The sequence below is a fragment of the Rhinolophus sinicus genome, chromosome 7, assembly GCF_057876585.1.
Source record: "Rhinolophus sinicus isolate RSI-liver-muscle chromosome 7, RSI-T2T, whole genome shotgun sequence".
Classification (NCBI taxonomy): Eukaryota; Metazoa; Chordata; class Mammalia; order Chiroptera; family Rhinolophidae; genus Rhinolophus; species Rhinolophus sinicus.
In genome coordinates, this window is record NC_142507.1 from 36,268,281 (window position 1) to 36,289,461 (window position 21,181).

General features: G+C 36.0%; 1 protein-coding gene across 1 annotated transcript in view; it reads left to right on the top strand.

Moving 5' to 3' along the window:
- The first annotated feature begins 282 nt into the window (after positions 1-282).
- PLPPR4 (phospholipid phosphatase related 4) overlaps positions 283-21,181 on the top strand; it is a 37,089-nt gene continuing 16,190 nt past the window's right edge. The window contains exon 1 of the mRNA XM_019747052.3: positions 283-674. Within this exon, the coding sequence (XP_019602611.1) occupies positions 597-674 (78 nt within the window). The 5' untranslated portion in view covers positions 283-596. The remainder of the gene's footprint in view (positions 675-21,181) is intronic.

Below are 21,181 nucleotides of genomic sequence, written 5' to 3' on the forward strand. Positions count from 1 at the left end.
CTACTTTTCAGTAAGAGATCCAAGTTTTACATAAAAATGCAGGTAGAGGTTGATTTTGTCACTGTTGGTCAGTGCGCAGGAGCTAGGCTTCTGTTCTCCAGCAATCCTGAAGTTATTGTTCCTAGAGTGACCCAGGAGGCTTCCCAGTGGAGGGCATGGGAACCTTAGCTACTCAGACTCACTGCTGCAGAATCCGGGGTGCGTCCCCCTTTTCCAATTCTTGACGTCAAGTTCCGACAGCCCTGAAGCCTAGTAGGGGCGGTGGAGAGCAGCGGAAGGGTGGCAGGAAGGGGAAGCCATTGCAGCAACAGTTTGGAGGAGGGAAGGGAGCTGGACGTCTCTGCGCAGAGAAAATCAGGGAGTGGGACCAGAGTAGGGGAGGAAGGGGACCTGCGGGCTCTGAGAGACGCTGGGTTGCTGCAAAAAGGGGCGGGGAGAGGCGCGGGCGCTGCACGCAGCGCGCTGGCTCCAGAGGTGCCCGCGGAGAATGTGACATCAGCGGCGACCGGCGCTTGCGGCTGGAGGAGGCTGCTCGCCTCGGCTGCGCTGTGCACACTTCGCCCAGGGGAGGACGCAGACCCCGGCAGGCGGCCGGGATGTCGGCGAAGGAGAGGCCAAAGGGCAAAGTGATCAAGGACAGCGTCACCCTCCTGCCCTGCTTTTATTTTGTCGAGGTGAGTTGGCCCGGCGCCTTGGCATAATGCAGATGCTCCGGGTACCTCCGGAGCAGATTCAGGTCCTGGACCGGGTTGGAGGTTCGGAACCGTGCCAGGGTGCGCGCCGCTGCCCCCAAATGCCCGATCCTCCCCCCCGCCTTCCTCAGGTTTCTAGGGAGCTCCCCCGAGTGTGCCTGGGAGTGCCTGCCAGTCTGGGGTGACCACCACTAGCGGTATCGCTGCTGGGTGGCCTGCAGGGAAAAGATACCTGTGTGAGTGAATGTGGGGGTAGTTCCTGGGCCCTCCTGTCGTGCCTGTGTGCACAGCGTCTGTGGCCCAGAGGGGCCATGATGCTGATATTTCAGGATTTGTGTCTTCAGTCTGCGAGTATGAATCTAGAAATCTGTGAGCTTTTATTAAGAATTCAAATGCACATTGCCATGCCCGGGATGTACAAGGGCTGGAGATGTTTATAAACTACTAGGATTATATATTATTGTGTGCCTTATTAAAAAAAAAAAAAAAACACACGTTACAACCCTTCTCCTGTCGTAATGACTATGGTGCTCACATCTGCTTCTAAAATTGGGTCTGCAAACTAGGCATCAATCTATTGACCCTTTTCCATGGTTAACAAAAAATTATGTCTATACACACATATATACATGTATGTATACATGTATGGATATATATAGATATAGATATATATAGATATACATATGCATGTGTAAAATAAGTGACATCATCTGATTTTACATGATTTGTACATGTGCATTTATTCTGTGCTGCACAGTATTACAGATAAGCAATTAACCTGCAGATGTATTCATAATGAACCTCAAACTTACCGAAATGCAGTATTTAAGGTAGGAACAATTTATGGGAGGGTTATAAAGATTGACAGGTACAGTGATTCTATGCACTGTGGTCCATTATATTAGGAAGACATTTTTAAGCAGGAGGTTTATTAAATCATAGGTAGAAAAGAAATGTATTGAATAGGTTTAGTGAAATCAGATGGTTTGGGGCATGAAACTATGTTCTGTGTAATTAGAGCCTGGATTGCATAGAGAATGATAAGACTTGCTGAATTATAAATATCCCTCCTTGGCTGTCTTTTCAGCCAAATATGGAGGCTTAGCACTTCCAAGTACAGATAGAAGATTCTGTATTTGCTGATTGTGAGGCTTATCTGTGTTGAGGGATATTCACTACCTTGAAACTTGGGGGAAGAGACATTGTCAAATTGCCCTCATAGATAACAGTTTATTTGCAAGTTTCTCTTAGGAGTCACAAATTTTTTAAATGGTTTCAGTATTAAGAAAGATGTATGTGGCTTGCATACATCTCAGAGAAATGATGGCTGACTCCTTCATCCATGACCCATGGAAAAGAAAAGAAATTATCCAGTTTATTTAAAGTATTCAACAGATTCATTTATTTTTGCCCTTCCTTTGTTTGCAATGGATTTTGAGGCCATGGCTTAGGTAATTTTGCTGAAAGACAAGAAAGAGTTTTCTCAAGAAAAAATGGGCAGTTGAAGATTCCATGATGAAAAGCGTAAAGGAATAGAAAGCTGGGATACCTGCCTTTAAGTTAAATCCTGTGAGGATACATGTCATACTGCTAATCCACCGTGGTTTTGTACTAAAGCACTTTCATTCATGTCTGGATCTATGGTATCTGTCTAGAAGAAATCATTTAATTGTTGGGTTCCACCTCCAGGACGGAGCACACCTGAGGTCAGCTAGAAGCTGACTACATATGGATTGCAGCCACATGGCTTCAAGGAAAATACATTCCTGAAAGAGGATGCAAACCAGAGAATTAAGGATGTGCCTTTAAAGAATCAATGTGTGCATTTTGAGGTACATTTAACAAAATGTCCCTTATCTAGAATTTTAAGTTAAAATGCCTCACTAATGTTATTTCTTTTCCATGAGTGGAAATAGTCCAGAATCATTACATTCACTCTGACCCCGTCAGATACCCTCTATGAATTCCTTCAGGGCAAGCTATACAATTACTTGAAGACAATTCATGGGTTTGAATGAGCATTTATGACATTATGTTTTGGGTATAACTGACTTCAAAGGTAGAGCCACAAAACTGGATTGCAAATTATCTCTCTGAAATTTAAATTGTGATGAACTACTAAAGATCCTCTAGAAAATGAGAAAAGACATTAATACATCAGTTATTTAAGAAGTTGGCAGAATGCACTACAAAGCTCTTTTGGAATGACTCATTTTGAAGGTGGTGAGAATGAGTTTTACATCTCCTTTGGAGGATGAATAAATATAGCATGAATTAACATGTCAGTAAGATTTTAGAGCATAATGATACTTTGCTTTATTTACAGCATACTTTCCCAAGACCTTAGTAATTTAAAAAAAAAAGTGAAACATGAGCGAATCTTCCATCACATATCAGCCCAGAACACATACAGTAGGTGACAAAAATAATGTATACACATTTTAAGAAAGGAAAAAACTGTATTAAAATTATAATAATATATACAGATAACAAAAGGTGAATACAAGTCATGTGTATACATTTTTTTTGGCATCCCGGGTATTTCAAGCCTACTTTGTTACTTCAGACAATAATTTAAGTAACAAAATGAGGCAACAGAAGGACCACATTTTGAGGAGAAAATAGTCACTGGGTCTCACTCAAGTCAGTGACATTGTAGATAATTTAAATTGCTATTCATGATAGGTATGAGATGTGAAGAAACTTTAACTAGAAAACAAAGGAACAACTTTCATTCAGACCAGATGGTGCTGAAATAAGGTTAGAATGAATTATGGTAGAAAAATGGCAGCATGGTCAACTGGGAATAACGTGGGCCTTACAGACAGATTGGCCTGTTCATGCATCACCGTTGCCACACTACTTGGATAATTTTGGCCACGTTAACTTCTCTCATCCTCAGTTTCTGCATATATAATAGAAATTATATGGTATAATATGAATATACATATATAAAAGAAATTATAGCACCCGTATCTTAGAATATATTATGAGGTTAAAGCATATAAGACACCAAGCATCATGCCTGACATAGAGTAGTCACTTAAGATATATCAGTTCATTTCCTTCCTCATAAATGCCCTTGACCTGAATGGATTGTTTTACTTCTAGGCTGGTCTTAAGGGATTATGTCCTGAAAAAATCTGGCTTGGGAGTTCCCACTGTTCAGAAGAAGCCAACTTCTCCCCAATTTCTCAAGTTCCAGAGCTTGTCTGAAATTGACCAATCTTAAGGGAGCTGAATGGGGAGAATAAACTGAGTGCTATTTATAGGTTGTACAATAATAATGGCAATCACTTATGAAGCACTTAATATGTACTAAGAATAAAATTATAAATGCTTTACATGCACTATCACACTCAGTCTTCAAAGATTCTCATTAAGAAAGAGGCCATTATTTTTGATGTTTCAAAGAAGGAGAAACTGCAACTCATAAAAGTCAACTTGCCTGGATTTACAAAGCAAAGTCAGAGTCAGAGCCAGGTGTTAACTCAGAGCATATGCTCTTAACCACTGCAATAACTGTCTCTCAACATGTTGAAAGAATATTCACAGGGGCAAAGTTACTTCCTGTGTTTCCCCACTGGTACAAATAGGGAGATGGAGCACATTGACAGGTGATATGATTTTGCCTAACAACAGGCTAGCTTCCTCAGCTGAGTTCCTCCTTCAACCGGGCACCTCTAAGCACAGGGTTGGTGGGCAGTGTATACTCCCCCCACTGACTCACTAGTTAGTGAACCTTCAACAAATCCTCATTACTAGGTGTAGGTAAAGAGGGGCTGCTGACAGCCCATGTGCAGAGTGTCAGGATCTCTCTAATTATATCCCTGTGGGCTCAAGGCTGAGGTGTTCAGCCATTAAAATCAAGTAGTCTTGTCCCAATTCATCACAACTTGATATTAAGCGAACATTAAGTTAATCGATATAATTAGTTTTTCTTACATCTTTGGTTTATGCTGCCAATTGCCTACTGACAAATCAGTGGTTGACAATCATATCAATATTACATGGCGATTTGAAAAACACATGATTTCCAATATGGTACCTCACTTTATGAACAAGTTTGGTAATTCTATTTTGCATTGTTCAATTGTGAAAAGAAAGGTCAAGGAGTGAAAGGAATTCTCAAAACAAGTACATTCAAGGCCTTATCAGGTTGAACAGAAAAGCAAGTAAAAAGGAATGTTCCACTGAAGAAAAGGTTTCTCTTGCCTTTAAAGTTGCAAAACACTCTCCAGCCGATAGTTGTATCATTTACAGTGGCAATTGCAGCTGGCAGCACACCTAGAAGTAGTGAAAGGTCCTTCAAACTTAATAACCCAATATTCTACATGATAAGCCTGATTGTGTGCCTAAGTGACTTTCCTTCATGCAAAGCATCATAATGGTCCCACCTGTGCTCAGACTCACAATTCTGTTCTCATTAGTCAGCCTATTCAAAGATATGAGTTTGCATCAATTCAGTATGCAATATAAACAAATGATAAATTAGCTTTTCAGCCAAAAAGATATAAATCCTTACCAAATAAATGGGAAAGAGATTCTTTTCATTTAAACATTCTGCTTTATGACATACATTTTTATTACTAATCTGATATTCACTTTATGGAGGTAGAGGAGCTGTGTTTGACCTATATGCAAAGATATTTTTAGTTTGAAATTTCTTGTTTTTCATACACACACACACACACACACACACACACATACACACGCACAGGCATAGACAAACACAGAGGGAGTAAGAATATTATCTCTCTCCAATAAACATAAAATAACAGTATTAAACATTAGAGTATAGATTCAGAATATTTTAAACACAACAGCCTTGAAATTAGATGGAAAGTTTCCACTAATTTAAATGTTGTACTTGGCAATGGATGTGTTTCAGGGTTTTGTCAATGATGGTTGATTACCAAAGGGTCAGTAACTAGACAATGTATTCAGGAGTAGAAGCCATTGTTTCTCTGTTGCCGTCCTACCTAGAGAAGCTCAACAAGCATTTGTTTGAGCAAAGATACCCAGGATAGTTCAATCTGAACATCATGTCTTGACAATGTGGTGTCTTGACAAAACCTTAATACAATTTTCGTTTTCTCCCCACTGGAAAGTGTCCACAGATTTTTAATTAGCCAACATTAATTCACAAAATTTCTGTTCGAGCTCATTTCTATGTGAAAATTATATAACTTATTTGATCTTCTTGCTGGGAAATATAGCTAGTTGATTTCTTTTTATATAAACTTCAGCATCAATAGGGAGTAAAAAATAATAATCCTAACATTTCCGCATTGCACATACCAAAATAGTAGCTGCACATTTTTTCCCTTTTCTAGATGGCATAGAGAGATAAGGCAGTCTGTTCAAAGTACTCCAAATCCTGTTAATAGAGATGAACTGAAAAACCGTGTCTCCTTTTTTTAGAGTCACACTGCAGAAAGTCCTTTGATGAACGAGAAAAAAGAAATAGAAAAGATAATAGACTCTTAAGTTTTAGAGAGACTAAATGAGGACATTTCCACCAATACCAAGACCAGTTATTGAACACAGAACCTGCTGCTGGGGAATTCGATACTATTCCTAGGTATCATCACTATACTACCATGTCTCCACGGCAAAGTCACTCAAAATGTTCTTTGTCCCACTTTTCTCTAACAGGAAAAAATAAATACTGGCTTCCACCAACCTCAAATGGAGATTAATAATAATTATAATGATAATAATAGTAATCAAAAAAGAACAGTCCTTTTCAAGCCTCCTTTACATGACAGATCTTATGCATGTATTATCTTTAATCTGGAGAACTACCCTAGAAGATAGTATTAATATTGTATTAAGGTAATACCAAGGAAGTATTAGTATCCTTATTTTTTTAATCCCCAAATTGTAGCTCAGAGAGCTAAATAGCTTTCTGGGGACACACAGCAATTAAGTGAAGGAGCCAGGATTTGAGTGCTTGTCCATCACACTCTTGCTTTACCGATATGCCACTCCACCTCACACATGCTTCTAATGATAATGTTAAACTTAAAGATGAATTGCGATAGGGAGATCTGCCGCTGCCATGGCTTGGCGAGCTTCATGGTATCTGAAGGGATGTACTTGGAAGATGTCTGGTTGGGTGTCCATCTGATTTGTGGAATAATTTTTCTCTTCATTCAGCTACTGAACTTGGCTTCCTTTATGCTGTCCTCTCCTTAGAGTAACTGATTTAATTCGGACATGGATGTGTAGATGGCACAATGACGGTCTACCTAGAAGGAGTTTCTTTTGGGAAAGCACAAATGGCACCCATGAATCTTCTGTGGATGAATGAGGAGCAATGGGTGAAGTGAGAGGGAGGAGTTGGAACTGAAATAAAGTCTAGGAAAGATGAATCTGGAGGTCTGTGAGAATGACAGAGCATGGAGGAAAGAATCCCAAAGAGATAATAGAAAAAGAGGCACCATGCCGAGCAGGATTAGGAGAAAAAGCATAAGAAAATAGAAAGTATCAGTGAATGCGTGTGAGCGCTAATGGAGACCCACCTATGAGCAAAGCATGGAGAGTCTCTTAGGCATTTGGGTTGTCTAAGCTTTTGTTAAATAAAAAGCATGTGAGGCACCATTGTTACTGATTATGCTGGGAATGTATTACAAATATTACAACAGATTTTCTCTCAACGAATATATATTTTCTCAAGCAACCTCTCTTAAAAAAGAAGTGAGGAAATGTCTTATTACAGTGACGTCTAATAAAATCATGTACTAAAAGAACGTCTGGCTTGATTCTTTCTTCTATCACAAATATTTAAGTTATGGCTTTAAAAGTTTAACTGAATTACCTTAAAACATATTATGGTTAATATCAGATCAGGAATAGAACTGTAAGTCTCCAGACTCCTGTTCTAGTGCTCATTCCTAATTATTACTATTTCTAGAATTCCTTACATTAGAAAGCTTCCCCATGGATTACAACACTCTGAATACAGGTCATTCTAATTCTACATGTGAACAAATTGTACTAGCTGTCTGAAAGTTATATCTAAATACCTAGCGTACACATTTCATGATACCACATGGCATTAAACAACATGTTAAAGCTATTATGAATGGAGCTTCTTTTTTTCCAGATTGTTAGGCTCTTTGAAAAGCATGGGTACAACTAAAGATCAGAAGATTGGAAGTGATATTTTTCTTTCTCATTGCCTAATAGCCCACCTCTAATTTCACAATAACTTCCCTTGACATGAGTTCTCTGACAGATAGTAAAGGAAAGAGGAAACATTGTAAGGTGTAAGAATATAATTTCTATCATTGGTAACAAAATAACTTTGAATTTTCCATTATAGTTTAATGCAATTTGTTCACATATATTATCTCATTTGATCCTTTAAATACAACTCAGGAGTAGATATTAATTCTGTTAACTGAGACTCAGGTAGGTCCAAGAACTTGCCTAAAATCCAAATAGTGCTATTCTCCCACGTAGGCCACAAGAGAAAGAATGTTTGTATTTAAAACTGTGAAACGTCTAATTATAACCATCTCAGTTTTCTATGGTTTCTTCTAGAGTTAATTAGCTGAGAAGTGTACTTCCAGATAACTATGGAATGGAGTAATTTCCTGATGTTCAAGTTCATTTTGGAATGTGGAAGCCAAGGACAGAAATGCTAATTTTGACAGAATTAATGTTAGGTGTTTTTCCTATAGGTAATTAGACACTGAACTCCCCTTAGGTCCATTACTGTTTGGTTGTTTTTTTAATCATAAAATATTTATGTTAATCAACATAAAGGAGGATAATTGCTTTCCTATTTGCTGTAACAAGATGGCTTCTGTACATTTTCTAAAACTGACATTAGACTGCTTAGGTATAAATTAAAGGGAAGTGGAAATACAGGTAATTAAAATCAACGTATTTTGAGGAAAAGCTAAACAAGATAGCAGTACATTTAACAGACTGTTGTTTGGGAGTGGGAACCATATATGTGTGGATATATTGTCTACAACTGAAGCTCTTCACCAAAAGCCTGTGCTATGTGATTGTCTTAGAAGTAAAACTGCCATTTGATGAAGTCTAATCATTAGAAACTGGTTTCTCATGTTCAGAGTACAAAAGTGACCAATTTTATATTAAATACCCTCCAAAAAGGAGGCAAAAATGAAATACCAGGGTATAATCTGTTTGTACTTTCATGACAGTTCATTTATTTAGTGAATAAATATTTATTGATTGCTTATTATGTGCCTTTTGTTTAAATTAATGGAAATATGGAACCACTACTGGCATACTTCCTACTTCATAGTAAAATTTCAATAAGTTTTCAGTGAACGATGGAATAAAACAGGACTAATAATTATGAACCTAAATTTTTCCTTAACTTCCTTTTTTCTGTCAGCGGAGACATTTTTATTGGTAAAGTAAGTGATGATGAATGTCCCAACAAAGACGTTGCTCGCCTAATGGATTATTGAACAATTGAAGATAAGATCAATCTCCAAGGTCCATGAGTCCTCGTTTTTTGGTTATACTGATTTTATGGTCTAGGGTATACCTATGGATTTTTTGATATTTGAGACTTCAAAGAAAGGCATCATTGAAACAACAAGTTATAGTTTTAATTTTCATAGAAAGCTTTTTTAGTTACATAAAAGCATATATGCCAACAAAGACAATTTTTTATGCTGTGGTGGAACAAACGATTAGATATCAGGATTTTGCTCTCGTAAAATAATATAGTCTACTTATTACTTGGTCTACTTATTAGCTTTATAATCCTGGGAAAGTAACTCACTTCCTCCAAGCCTCAGTTTCCTCATTTGTAAAATGGTGAAAATATTGTGGCACATTTTTGTGACCCTTCAATTACATAAAACATATAATATGGCTAACAATTTCTAATGTAAACTCAGTGCCTAGTAAATAAGTTTTTTCTTTCCCATTTACCAACACCCCACCCCCACAGCATCTTGTCTAAAGTAAACTTTTATGAGGCTTTAGATATTATTGATTCCTTGGAAAGGAGTTTGTGTTTTCCTGATTTTATTTTTGTATCATGAATTTAGGTATGTTTCATAATATTCATACAATGATAAAGCAATTCAATGCATGAAAACAAATACTTACTGGAATGCATGTTCATTGTTTTATTGATAGAGGTACACACACCCACACACACTCACAAAATGGAGACTACTTGCCTTAAGTACCCTTACTTGACCTTGTCGGTGGGACAGAATTCACATTTACTGAATATCTTCTATACATAGGATATATATATATATATCCAAAAACTTATGAATAAGCCAAAGGATAATCCAATCTTTGGGAATACGCACAAGTGACCTCATTTAGGCTATTAGGGTAAGATTCCTTTGAATCGCCTAAGGCAGCTGGATACACCCTAAAGGATTAATAGGTTTTTTGCCCTTTGGGTGATGATCTGGAGATGCTTGTATTGTAGAAACTATAGTTGGAGAGCTTCCAACTATAAAGATTTTGGTATAGATCATAAGTCTTTTTCATGGGAAAACTTTATAAAAAGATGGATAGCAATCTGTTATAAACTATAGAGAAATGAACTTCTGAAACTTTTCTATCCTAAATTCTCATTTGGTTTCTAGCTTCCAGTTGAATTTTACATGTATAAAGAAAAATTGTTTGATGATGCTAAATTTTTCAATATTTCTCATATATATATATATATATATATATATATATATATATATATATATATATAGTTATTTCATGAATAATATTGGTTCCAGTGACTTTTTAGATGATTAGACCAGGAGATAATTAAGGAAGAGTTCCTTTTATTATTCATTTTTTAACACCAGCCTCTAGAACAATGGAAATAGCAGGGAAGAGATAATAAACATTCACTTAATTTGTATTGCATTAATTGTTGTTTGTCCAAGAAATCTAGCCACTTAATTAATACAGATAAGGAGCTAGAGCCTGTAGTGAACCTCAGCTTTGACTTTGCCATTGGCCTCCGTCTTCTCTACTGACCCTGAAGGTCAGTGGTCTTTGCAGTCCTGTTCAGAAACAGGAAGAAATTGCTAAGACTTCAGTGCCCAGGTATATGGTCAAACATGCCTAAGAAAGGCCAACTGGAGGACCTCCTTGAAGATGCCTGCTCTAGGCTATCTTCAAGAACTGCTTGAGGATAGTCCTTGAAGAACTGCTCGTTCCAAAGCTGCCAGCCCACCTGACTCAGCAGGCTCCATTCCTTCCTCCACCATCACCCTTTCCTCTTAATATTGCAGAGGTCACTCAGTAAAGTAGAGGAGAGAGAGGTAGGAGATGACCACAAGACACACAAAGACCTGAATGACCTGTGCCTCAGTCGCACATTCTTTCCTGTGTTGTTTCTTCATTTTCCAGGCCCTAGTAAAAATCCCAATGAGGACAGCAATTTCCCGTCTAGGCAGAGGCTGTTTAGTGTAACAGAAGGGCAGAGATTGAGCGTGGACAGTGAGGCAAGGACTTCCCTTTCTCCAAGTGCAAGAGAGCACTGCTTAGCTACACACACACACACACACACACACACACACACACACACACCCATTTACTCTTTTACTCTTGGTTCAAAGCATTTACCTTCCTAGGTTTTCGTGTTGGTCAAACAATGCATCAATAATTAGGTTTATTGATTTAAGACTTTAGCAATAAAATGTGCTTCTTTGTCAGATGTACTTGTATCCCATGTTATATTGTATTTGGTTGTATACAAGTTCTTCCGACTTTTGGGTACATCTCACAATGAAACACATATTGCAATCACACTTAATTGATTCACAGCCTTAGGATGTTGGAAAATAAAATTTATTAATGTCCCACATTAATAGTCCACCTTTAATATCTCTTTTATATGCATCAATCCCGTTCAAAGATACATTCAAGGAAATAGCATCTTAGGGAGTCTTGGAAAATCTTTGATTTTTGAAAGTGGGCTCATAATGTGCATTTAAGTATATTATAGACAAGCTTAGAAAGAGAGAATAGTTCATGATACATTGTTAATTTCTCATCTCCAAAAGTAGATTAGATATCTCTTTTCTGGATAATTTATAGGTTAAACAAAATGTGTCAGGCACATTGTATGCATTCCATAAATATAAATAAATTGGTTAATCATTACATAATAGAAAACACAAACCTTTATAGTGCTTAAAGACAATGGCTTAATGATAAATTTGATACCTGAGTTTAGTAAGCAACTTGAAAATAAATTTCAAAATACTGATGTCTCTAATTCAATAATTTCTGTATACATAAAATTATATGTCACTTTAGATATCAGAATCAGAAATTTGCTTCTCTTATTCTATATCTCATACAAAATTTAGAGCTACATCTCATTTCCCTGACATTATTGCAATGACAATGTTTCTTTTTCCTTAACTCCTATTTTTTTTAATATTAAGAAATATGAATTAGATCCCAAAGATTAATTTCTTTGTAAAACCATTCAGGTGAAAATATATATATACTTTCTCTATATTTAATAATCCCACTAATAATGAAAATGCTATTTAATATTTAATCTTTAGTATATTAAGATCTTACTGTTTTCTAGGAGACATCAAGAATACCACTCACAGCAGACATTAGAGGGTGGTGTTTATAATATATAAAGAAAAAAACGTACTTTGTATTAATTTATTTTTGACATTTCTTAATGTCTTTGGGAAGGTAAAAGTCAGTGTTGGAAGTTTTTAGCAAGAGGCAGTAGGTATAATAATTATAAACATGAACACAGGAGCCAGATTTCTTGAGATTATAATCTAGCTAACAGATTGTATCATCTTCCACAATTCACGTAATCATTCTGTGCCTTAGTTACCTCATCTGTAAGATGAGGATAATAGTAGTACCTTCATCAAAGGGGTGTTGTAAAGACTGCATGAGTTCAGACATGTGAAGTACTTTGCACAGTACCTGGAAAATATTAGTAGCATTAATTGCTATCAATACCCATATTATTTAAAGTCAGGTATATGTTCTAAGGGAAAAGAAACTATAGCCGGGAGAAAAAATTCAAAAGCAATTATTTTTAAATTGAAATACAGGTCCTCAGCCTCAGGTCTTAGTCTCTAACTTGGTTTAAAGATGAAAATGCTTTCTAAGATGCTGCACATACTTCAGTGTCTAATTGTGTAAGAGGAACAAATCTTCAACACCTGAGGTTAAAGCTGATGATTACAAAGTTTACTACCCCAAGCCTAATGCTGAATCAATATTCAGGTAGTAAAACAGCCACATATCATTATTTAGACTTTACTGTTAGATCACTGAGTGATTGTAATTAGTCTTTTTAGAGCTGTAAAGATGTAGTTTATATTTGGGCATAAAGACATAGAACAGATTTTTCCCATTAAACCTAACATACATATTAGGTCTGTAATTACCATTGCTATTTGAAGGATTTAGTTTCAGTTTCTTGTATTTTTTTAATATTTAAAAAAAATCAGTGAAATTCCAGAAATTCACAATAGGAGCATTTTCTGTGATAGAAATAAGCAAGGATTTTTAACTTGGGGATTTTACTTTTATCATATTGTTAGAAGCAAAATTCAACCAAGTAAATTTGAAGATATGATTGGCTTTTCTACGTGATTCATGAATCAGGAAGCATCTTATCTAGCAACTAGAAGGGCGCTCCAAGAGGCTGTGCAAAAAGGAAGCATCTGTAGGAAGAAGGGTGGGGCGACGGAGCTATTAACAAACGCAAAGGATTATTTTGGGGGCCAGGACATCTTTTCTTTCAGAGATGGAGAGGGCATGTGACAGATTACCCTACTGGTGCTTGACCAGAAAATTCCAGACTGGTTGATTAAGGTTATGTTTCTGGGAAAGGTTGAAACTGCAATTAGATCAGGTATTAAATCTAGGTTTGGTATCATGGACTTTTAGTATGAGTGATTTCATTTGGGGCCTGTGGGTTTTTCTCTTTCACAATACTAACCACACTACAAAAATTGTTCAAACATTTACCATCTCTTCAAAAAAAATCCATCCATATAATTAATTTGTTCTGCACTGAGGATACCCCATATACCAGGTCCTTACCTATACGAGGGGGTTCTGGGGATAGAGAAGTGAATGAGATAACTTGTGTGCACTCAAGGATCTTATCATTGGATAGAAGAGAAAAGTAAAGGAACAACGGCCATCCCATCTGACAATTGCTATGATGGAGACATTCATCGAACTCTATCTGTGCAGTTAGAGAAATGATCCAAAGAAACACTAGTGACAGGAAGGCATTTAGAGCTTTAAATGTGCCCAATTCCTGATATTTTATATTAGCAGTCTTTCACTAGGGAAGACAGAAGTGAAATAAAATCAGACCACATGCAAGATATAACTGAAGGTTCTTAAGATATTACTACTATTACTAATACTACTACTAATATTAATAATAAAATTACACTGGAGAAAACTGCCCAGGGAAGAACATTTAAGACCTTGGAATGTCAGGTCATTAAGAGTATGATTCAAAAGAGCCTGCTGTCCCTTCACCTTGGTGCCACCTAAATCCCTTGCACACATGGCCATCTCTCACTTCTGTCCTTTAAGCTGGTATTTCCATTGAAGCCTGGGGCTATTCGTTCCTGAAAAGAACTAGGCTAGTGCCAGATGGTGACATGTGCCAAAGTGGCAGCAGGGTGAAGTGGGGCTCGTGTTTCCAGGAATATTTAACAGCCTGGGTTTCAATTACTGGCTAGTATGCAGAAGCCAGGCATGCTGTTGCACTTTCCAGGAGCAGAGTCTTTATCTTAAAATTTATTTCAAGATGCCCAAGGAGGTTATGAATATTAAATTAAGTAATTTATGGAGAAATGTCCAAATAAAATCTCAATAAATGTTTTCTTTTTAGGTATGAGTGAGAACTCAATACATTCTACTTTCAGTAACTGAAAGTGAAATGAGTTCTAGAAAGGATAGATATTATGTCTGAGCAAAAGAAGCAATTTTCATGTTTGATAAGGATGAAGTCAGTATTTAAACTGAGAATATTTAAGAGTTAAGAGCAACTGGGTAGCTTTTTTCAAACTGGGTACCTTATCGTCGACAACGTGCTCTTCCCATTTGGAATGAAATGCGGCCATTGTAGCAATGTAAGGAGGAAAGTAGGTCGAGATCCTCAGGGAAAGCAGTTGAGAGCATGTTTTCTGAACTCACGCACCTGGGAGGAATGTGGGTGGCCCCCCTCACCGACTTGTGACCTTTGCGCAATTTACGTAACCCATCTCCGTTTCTGTTTTCTCATCTGTAAATTGGGGATACCAATACATACTTTATATGCTGTGCAGCAACTGAATGCAACAATCTATTATAGAACTTAGCACAGTATCTGGCACCTAAGAAATTGTCCATGTTTTGTTTCTGTAATAATAATATCCTAATTTCTTTAAATTTAGCAAATATTTACTGGATACCTAAAATATTCAGAGCACTGTGAGAATTACAAAGATCTTACATTTAGCTACTTGATCTTAAGACAAGGGCTAGTAATATACAAACAACTACAATCCAAGGCAGATTATCAGGTACTACAATAAAGCTATATATGGAGTACCTGAGGCAGAGTCTTCAGTTCTGAATAGAGAGCATGAGGAAGGTTTCAGAAAGAAAAAATTATGTGATCTCAACCTTTACAAGGACAATTTTTATGGGAAACACGGGTGAAAATGTAATGCAAAGCAGAGTCTAGAACATGTCTTTTGGGGATTTCAATGCAATGGGAATATAGGCTGTCTGTGGGTTGGGAGAGTGGCAAGTAGGTATGGAGCAAAATTAAACAAGAAGGCAGAATTGAAGTTACAGAATAAGAGATCATAAATGTCACTCTAGAAAATTTGCACTTTATTTTATAATTAGTGACACTATTAAAAGCACGATCAGATGTGAATTCTAGGAAAATTAGCCTGGAAATATCAAGGTGGCTGAAACAAATTGTGCAGAGAATAGAGACAGAAAACCTAATGCATTATATATGGTAGTGATGGTGGGAAAGAAATGATAGCACATGGAGAATTTTAGAACTAGATGGCAATGAAAGAAGTCCCACATTTCACTGATAAAAAAATGAGGCCCAGGGATGTTAGACTCACTTCTAGTCCCAGAAGCTGGTGGAATAAATGAGGGGAGAAACTGATTTTGCTTGTTCTGAAGTAGGCATTGATTTCCTCCAATCACACTGTCCTGTTTTAATTTGTATGTATGCATGTCATATAAACTACATCAATGTCATTTGTGAAAACTACTTTAGATTTTTAGGCCTTGAATAATGGTATAGACTCATTCTAACCTATTCTAAATGGAACTACAAATGTTAGTATGTTTTTTATAATCTATATTTTTGAGGTTCATTGTCATTAATCTAAATATGCTACAATTAGGATGAAGATAATTTTATAAACCATAAAGTCCTATTATTAGTTTCTTTTATAATTGTGAGTATTTAAGGGGAATATTTATCTGCATTAGCTCCAAGGAAAAAATTAGCTCCCAAGAAAAGTTGGTCGGGAAATTGGGAAAATCGGCTCCTTGAACCCAGGTGGTTGGTAGCATTGGCCGTCACTTTGTGGAAAGGATTCGTTGTGGAGAACAGAAAACAGTTTATATCTTGGGGTTCAGAAACAGGAAAGCGAGAAAAATTCCTTAGAATGGGCGGGAACTCCCACCCCGAAACCTTAATGTTGACCTGTGACAACCTGTTTACTGGCCACAAGCTTTAATAGAGTTACTTTGATCTGCTAATATTTCTTCCAGTTTGAATTTCATTTCAATATATTGTATTAAAGTTTTAAATTTCACATTTTATATGATTTTGGGATACTTAATCAGGATTGGTTCCCAACCTCCCATTTTTTACTTGTTAATATACAAAATGTTCTCTTTCTGTTAGGTTATCTCTTGCATCTGAGTGGATAATACAAATTACATTCTTTGATTTCTTGTGACATTATTTATCAAAATCAAGGCAATCTCACTTTAATTTTCTTATGCAAGTGTTGTTCTTCAAAAATGAGGGTAATGCTTTTTAAATCATCTTGTATCATGACTTGCAGCTTTCTACCTGAAACCTTGGACTCTCTTTAGTTCCAAATTGGCATCTTACTCTCTTCTTGAGAGCTCCATTTTGATAATTAAGAGGCATCTCAATTTCAATATTTCCCAAGTAGAACCTTAGGTTGCTCATTCTCAAGCTTCTTCTAGCCTTCCCTATCCCAATAAATGACACCATTAGCCAAATTACTCAAGCCCCAAATCCTTGAAATCAACCTTTATTTTTTTTTCTTCAATAACCAATCCATCAATAAATCCTGTCATTTCTGTCTCCAAAATTATACCCATAATCTACCAACTTCTCTATATCTTTAGGGCTATACCCAAGTATAAGCTGCCATCATCTCTTGCCTGCACTACTGCAATGGCCATACCTCCACCAGCATGTCAGCTCCATGAGTACAGGGAGTTTCTCTATTTTGTTTACTGTTACATTCCTCACACTCAGAGCAGTGCCTAGCACATACTAGGGACTCAGTAAGTAGTTGTTGACTTTGAAGAGCCTTGTAAATTTTCACCTTCTAGCACAATCATAATCAACCCAACTGCCACAGTGATCTCTGTAAAATATATTTCAAGTTTTATTACATCTCTGCTTAAACTCTCCAAACTGTTTCCAAATATACTTTGAACAAAATACTAATTTCTGCCCTGGCTTTCAATTTTATGCAAAATCTGGTCCCAAACTGACCTCTCTGACTTCATCTTATATCATTTCTCCCTTCTGACTATGCCTTTTACCTTGTTTTTATATGATTATTAGTTCATTCTTGCCCATTCAAGTCTCTATTTAAATGACACCTACTTAGGTAGGTCTCCTTGATCTAAAATAACAATCCAGGTACTCAACTACTCTATTTTATCTTTACAGTATATGTACTAATATTATAATTTTTTAATTTTTAGCTGCCTTCTTTAGCAAGAATGAAATCTTCATTAGAATAAGGACTTTGTTTTTTGGGGTTTTTTTTTCCCCCTCACCTTCCCCCTTATCCCCACCCCACCTCCCATCTAGCAACCCTCAGTTTTTCCTCTGTGTCTCTGAGACTGTTTCTGATTAGTTCATTCATTTATTCTTTTCTTTAGATCACACATATAAGTGAGATCATATGGTATTTGTCTTTCTGTTTGACTAATTTCTATCTGGAGAAATCCAAAACTCTAATTTAAAAAAATGTACGCACCCCTATGTTTATTGCAGCACTGTACATAATAGCCAAGACATGGAAACCACCAAAGGACTTTGTTTTGTTACAACTGCATTGCCAGGACCTAGAACAATGTCTGGCACTAGTAGGCCCTCAATAGGTACTTCTTGAATGAATAAATAAATGAGCCATGAATATCATATGTGTTAAGTGGCCCTTTGAGACTATGATCCCTCCAGTTTAAGAGGAGCTCAGAGGACTCTGATTTCACCATGGCTGTGAAAAAGGAACAGAATGAAATTGACCTGTATTACTCTAGGCTGAGAGCAAAGTGAACTCTCCCAAATGAGGTTTGTCCTTATCAGCATGCTAAAACAAGTTATCTGACCTAGACAAAATGTCATGATAGATTCCATGAAATGTTTCACTACAATTGATGTGTACTATAGATTTGTCTTTTTAAAACTGCATCAGAAAAAAAATCAATATTATCTATCTAGCAAATGTGATCTTTTGAAACACATTTCTTTTGTTTGCCCTGTCCTGTAAAACTGTTATAATTTTCTCTTTAAAAATTGCTCTAGTGTTATTGCTCACAAATTCCTTAGAAGATGGTAATTACAAGAATCAATCTTTTCTTTCTGAAAACAATTCTCCTAATCTTCAGGTAATTTCACTTCTCTGTATTGCTGCATAAAAATAGCATGGTTCATACTTTTTTCTTGGCTGCAACATAACTGTAGAACAAAATTCCTAATGCCTCAATATATAAACCTTTTCAAATGTCTTTTTAAATCTCATTTTAAATGCAATCAAAGACGTCTGTGAGATTTTATTCTGTATATATCTATGTCAAAATTAGCACATGATTTGTCAAATTTCTTACATTCAAAAGAAAGTTCTGTTGTTGAGCATTTCAAAAGAAAGATACCTTTGAAGATAAATATGTTCGAAGTAAACACTGTAATTTAATTCATTACTCTGTGTAGTAGTAAAATACAGTATAGGAAAAATGTATAAAACTACTTTCCACCAAATATTATAAATGTTTTGTTCAAATCACTTTCATAACAACAAAATTGATATAAAAGACAAATAGTAAAAGATACTTTAGAGAAATAAACATCAAAAAATAAGAAAAATATGATTCCTAGTTTGAAAACATATGAAGGTCTTGAAATATGCTTCTACAGAACTATAAAAAATATTAATATATGGATAGAAAAATGGTATAACTGGGAAAATTGGCAGTTTCAAGGAGGTTAATGTCTGAAAGGACTAAGATGCATAATATTAGTAAAGGAATTATTTCCACTCATATATTAAGTTATTGTATATACATGTATGCATACCTATTTGGAAGTCACTATGACGTATATTAATAGTACAAATATAGAAATAAGATTAGTCCCCTACCTTAAGGAGATTATTATTTGGGAAGCAGAGCAAAGACTATAACTAATCTATAACAGATAACTATAATAAAGAACAGTAATTTAAAAAATGTATAACAATTTCCTAAAAGTAAGTCCTAGGGAATTAAGAGTTAGGAAATTACTCTCAAAAAGAATTGCTAGGTAAGGCATTATGAAAAAGGTGACATTTGACAAGGATATTATTGTTAATAGTTATAACAGCAACAACAGCAACAACAGTAATACTAACACTTATAAACTGGTCTTCATTTCAGGTATTGTTGAATGTTACTTGTAATACTTTATTTATTCCTTTTAATTGCCTATAATGATGGGTACTAGCAATGTACCTGTGTCATAAATAAGAAAACAGATTTAAGGAAAACATTTCCTAGGTCACACTGGTGGTAGTGAGTGGGAGAACTGATATTAGAATCTCCTAGGTGCCTTGAAAACCATATGACCCCTTGGTTTTACTAGAGTATTAGAACTTAATTGTCACCTCATTACAAAAGAACCTCTTAGGAATACAAGGCATAATGCTGTCTTGTCAATTTACTTATTTTTTAAATAGACAACCAGAAATTATGGGTGGTCAAAAACATCTTTATCAAAAATCTGCTCTGTTTTTTAAAATAAATATTGTATCCTCCATGAGTAATAAAGCTTTAAACTAAACAATTTTTTCAGTGTTATATAAGTCTGCATTTTCAGAAAGGCCTAGCTTCAAATAATGTATTTGCAGGGCTTTTTCTTTAGCTGAAAAGAGGTCTCTCACTAAGCTTATGATCCTAGATGGCCAAGCCCGTGTCTTGTTTGCCATATTACAATTAGCACCCATATAATACCTGGCACATTGTAGGTTGAATGAGTGAATAATTGAATCCATAACACAAAGAAAGTAAATTGTGTTTAGTTTAGATTTACCAGATACATGAGAGGACATCCAGTGAAATTAGAATTTCAGATAAACAACAAATAATTTTTAGTATAAGTATATCCCAAATATTGCACGGGACATACTTACTCTAAAAATTATTCATTGCTTATCTGGAATTCTAATCTCACTGGATAACCTGTACTTTCATTTGCTAACCTGGTAACTCTAGTTATTGTTATAAAAAGATTTACTCATTTATTCAATTAGTCATTTATCAACAATTATTTATTGCTTCATTAAATTCTTAAATGACTGCATGCCTACCATGTGCCAAGAACTGTTCTACAGTTTGGGGATTCAGCAATAAATAACACTGGCACACTCTCACTTCATGGAGCATATACTTCAGTGGGAGATGGAGGGAGGTGAAAAATAAATAAGTATTAAATTGACAAGGTAATTTTCCTTAATGATAAGTGCCATGAAGAAAGTCAAGCAAGATCATAAGGGTAGAGACGGAAGGCTGGATCAAGAGATACTTAGATAGAGAGTACGGAAAGTTATCATTAAGTGAAGAGAAGAATCCAGTCATACCAAGAGCCAGGAGAAGAGCACAAAAGGAAGACAGAGTAGCAAATACAAAGGACCCTAGGTAGAAATTAATTTGGCCACTACAGGAAAAGAATAAAGACCGTGGGATTACATCACACTAAAAAGCTCTGCACAACAAAGGAAGCCATCAACAAAATGAAAAGGCAGCCTACCAAATGGGAGAAAATATTTGCAAGTCATATATTGATAAGGGGTTAATATCCAAAAGATAAAATGAATTCATATAACTCAATAGCAAAAAAACAAACAATCCAATTAAAAATTGGGCAGAGAATCTGAAGAGACATTTCTCCAAAGAAGACAAACAGATGGCCAACAGGTGCATGAAAAGGTGCTCAACATCACTAATCATTAGGAAAGTGGAAATCA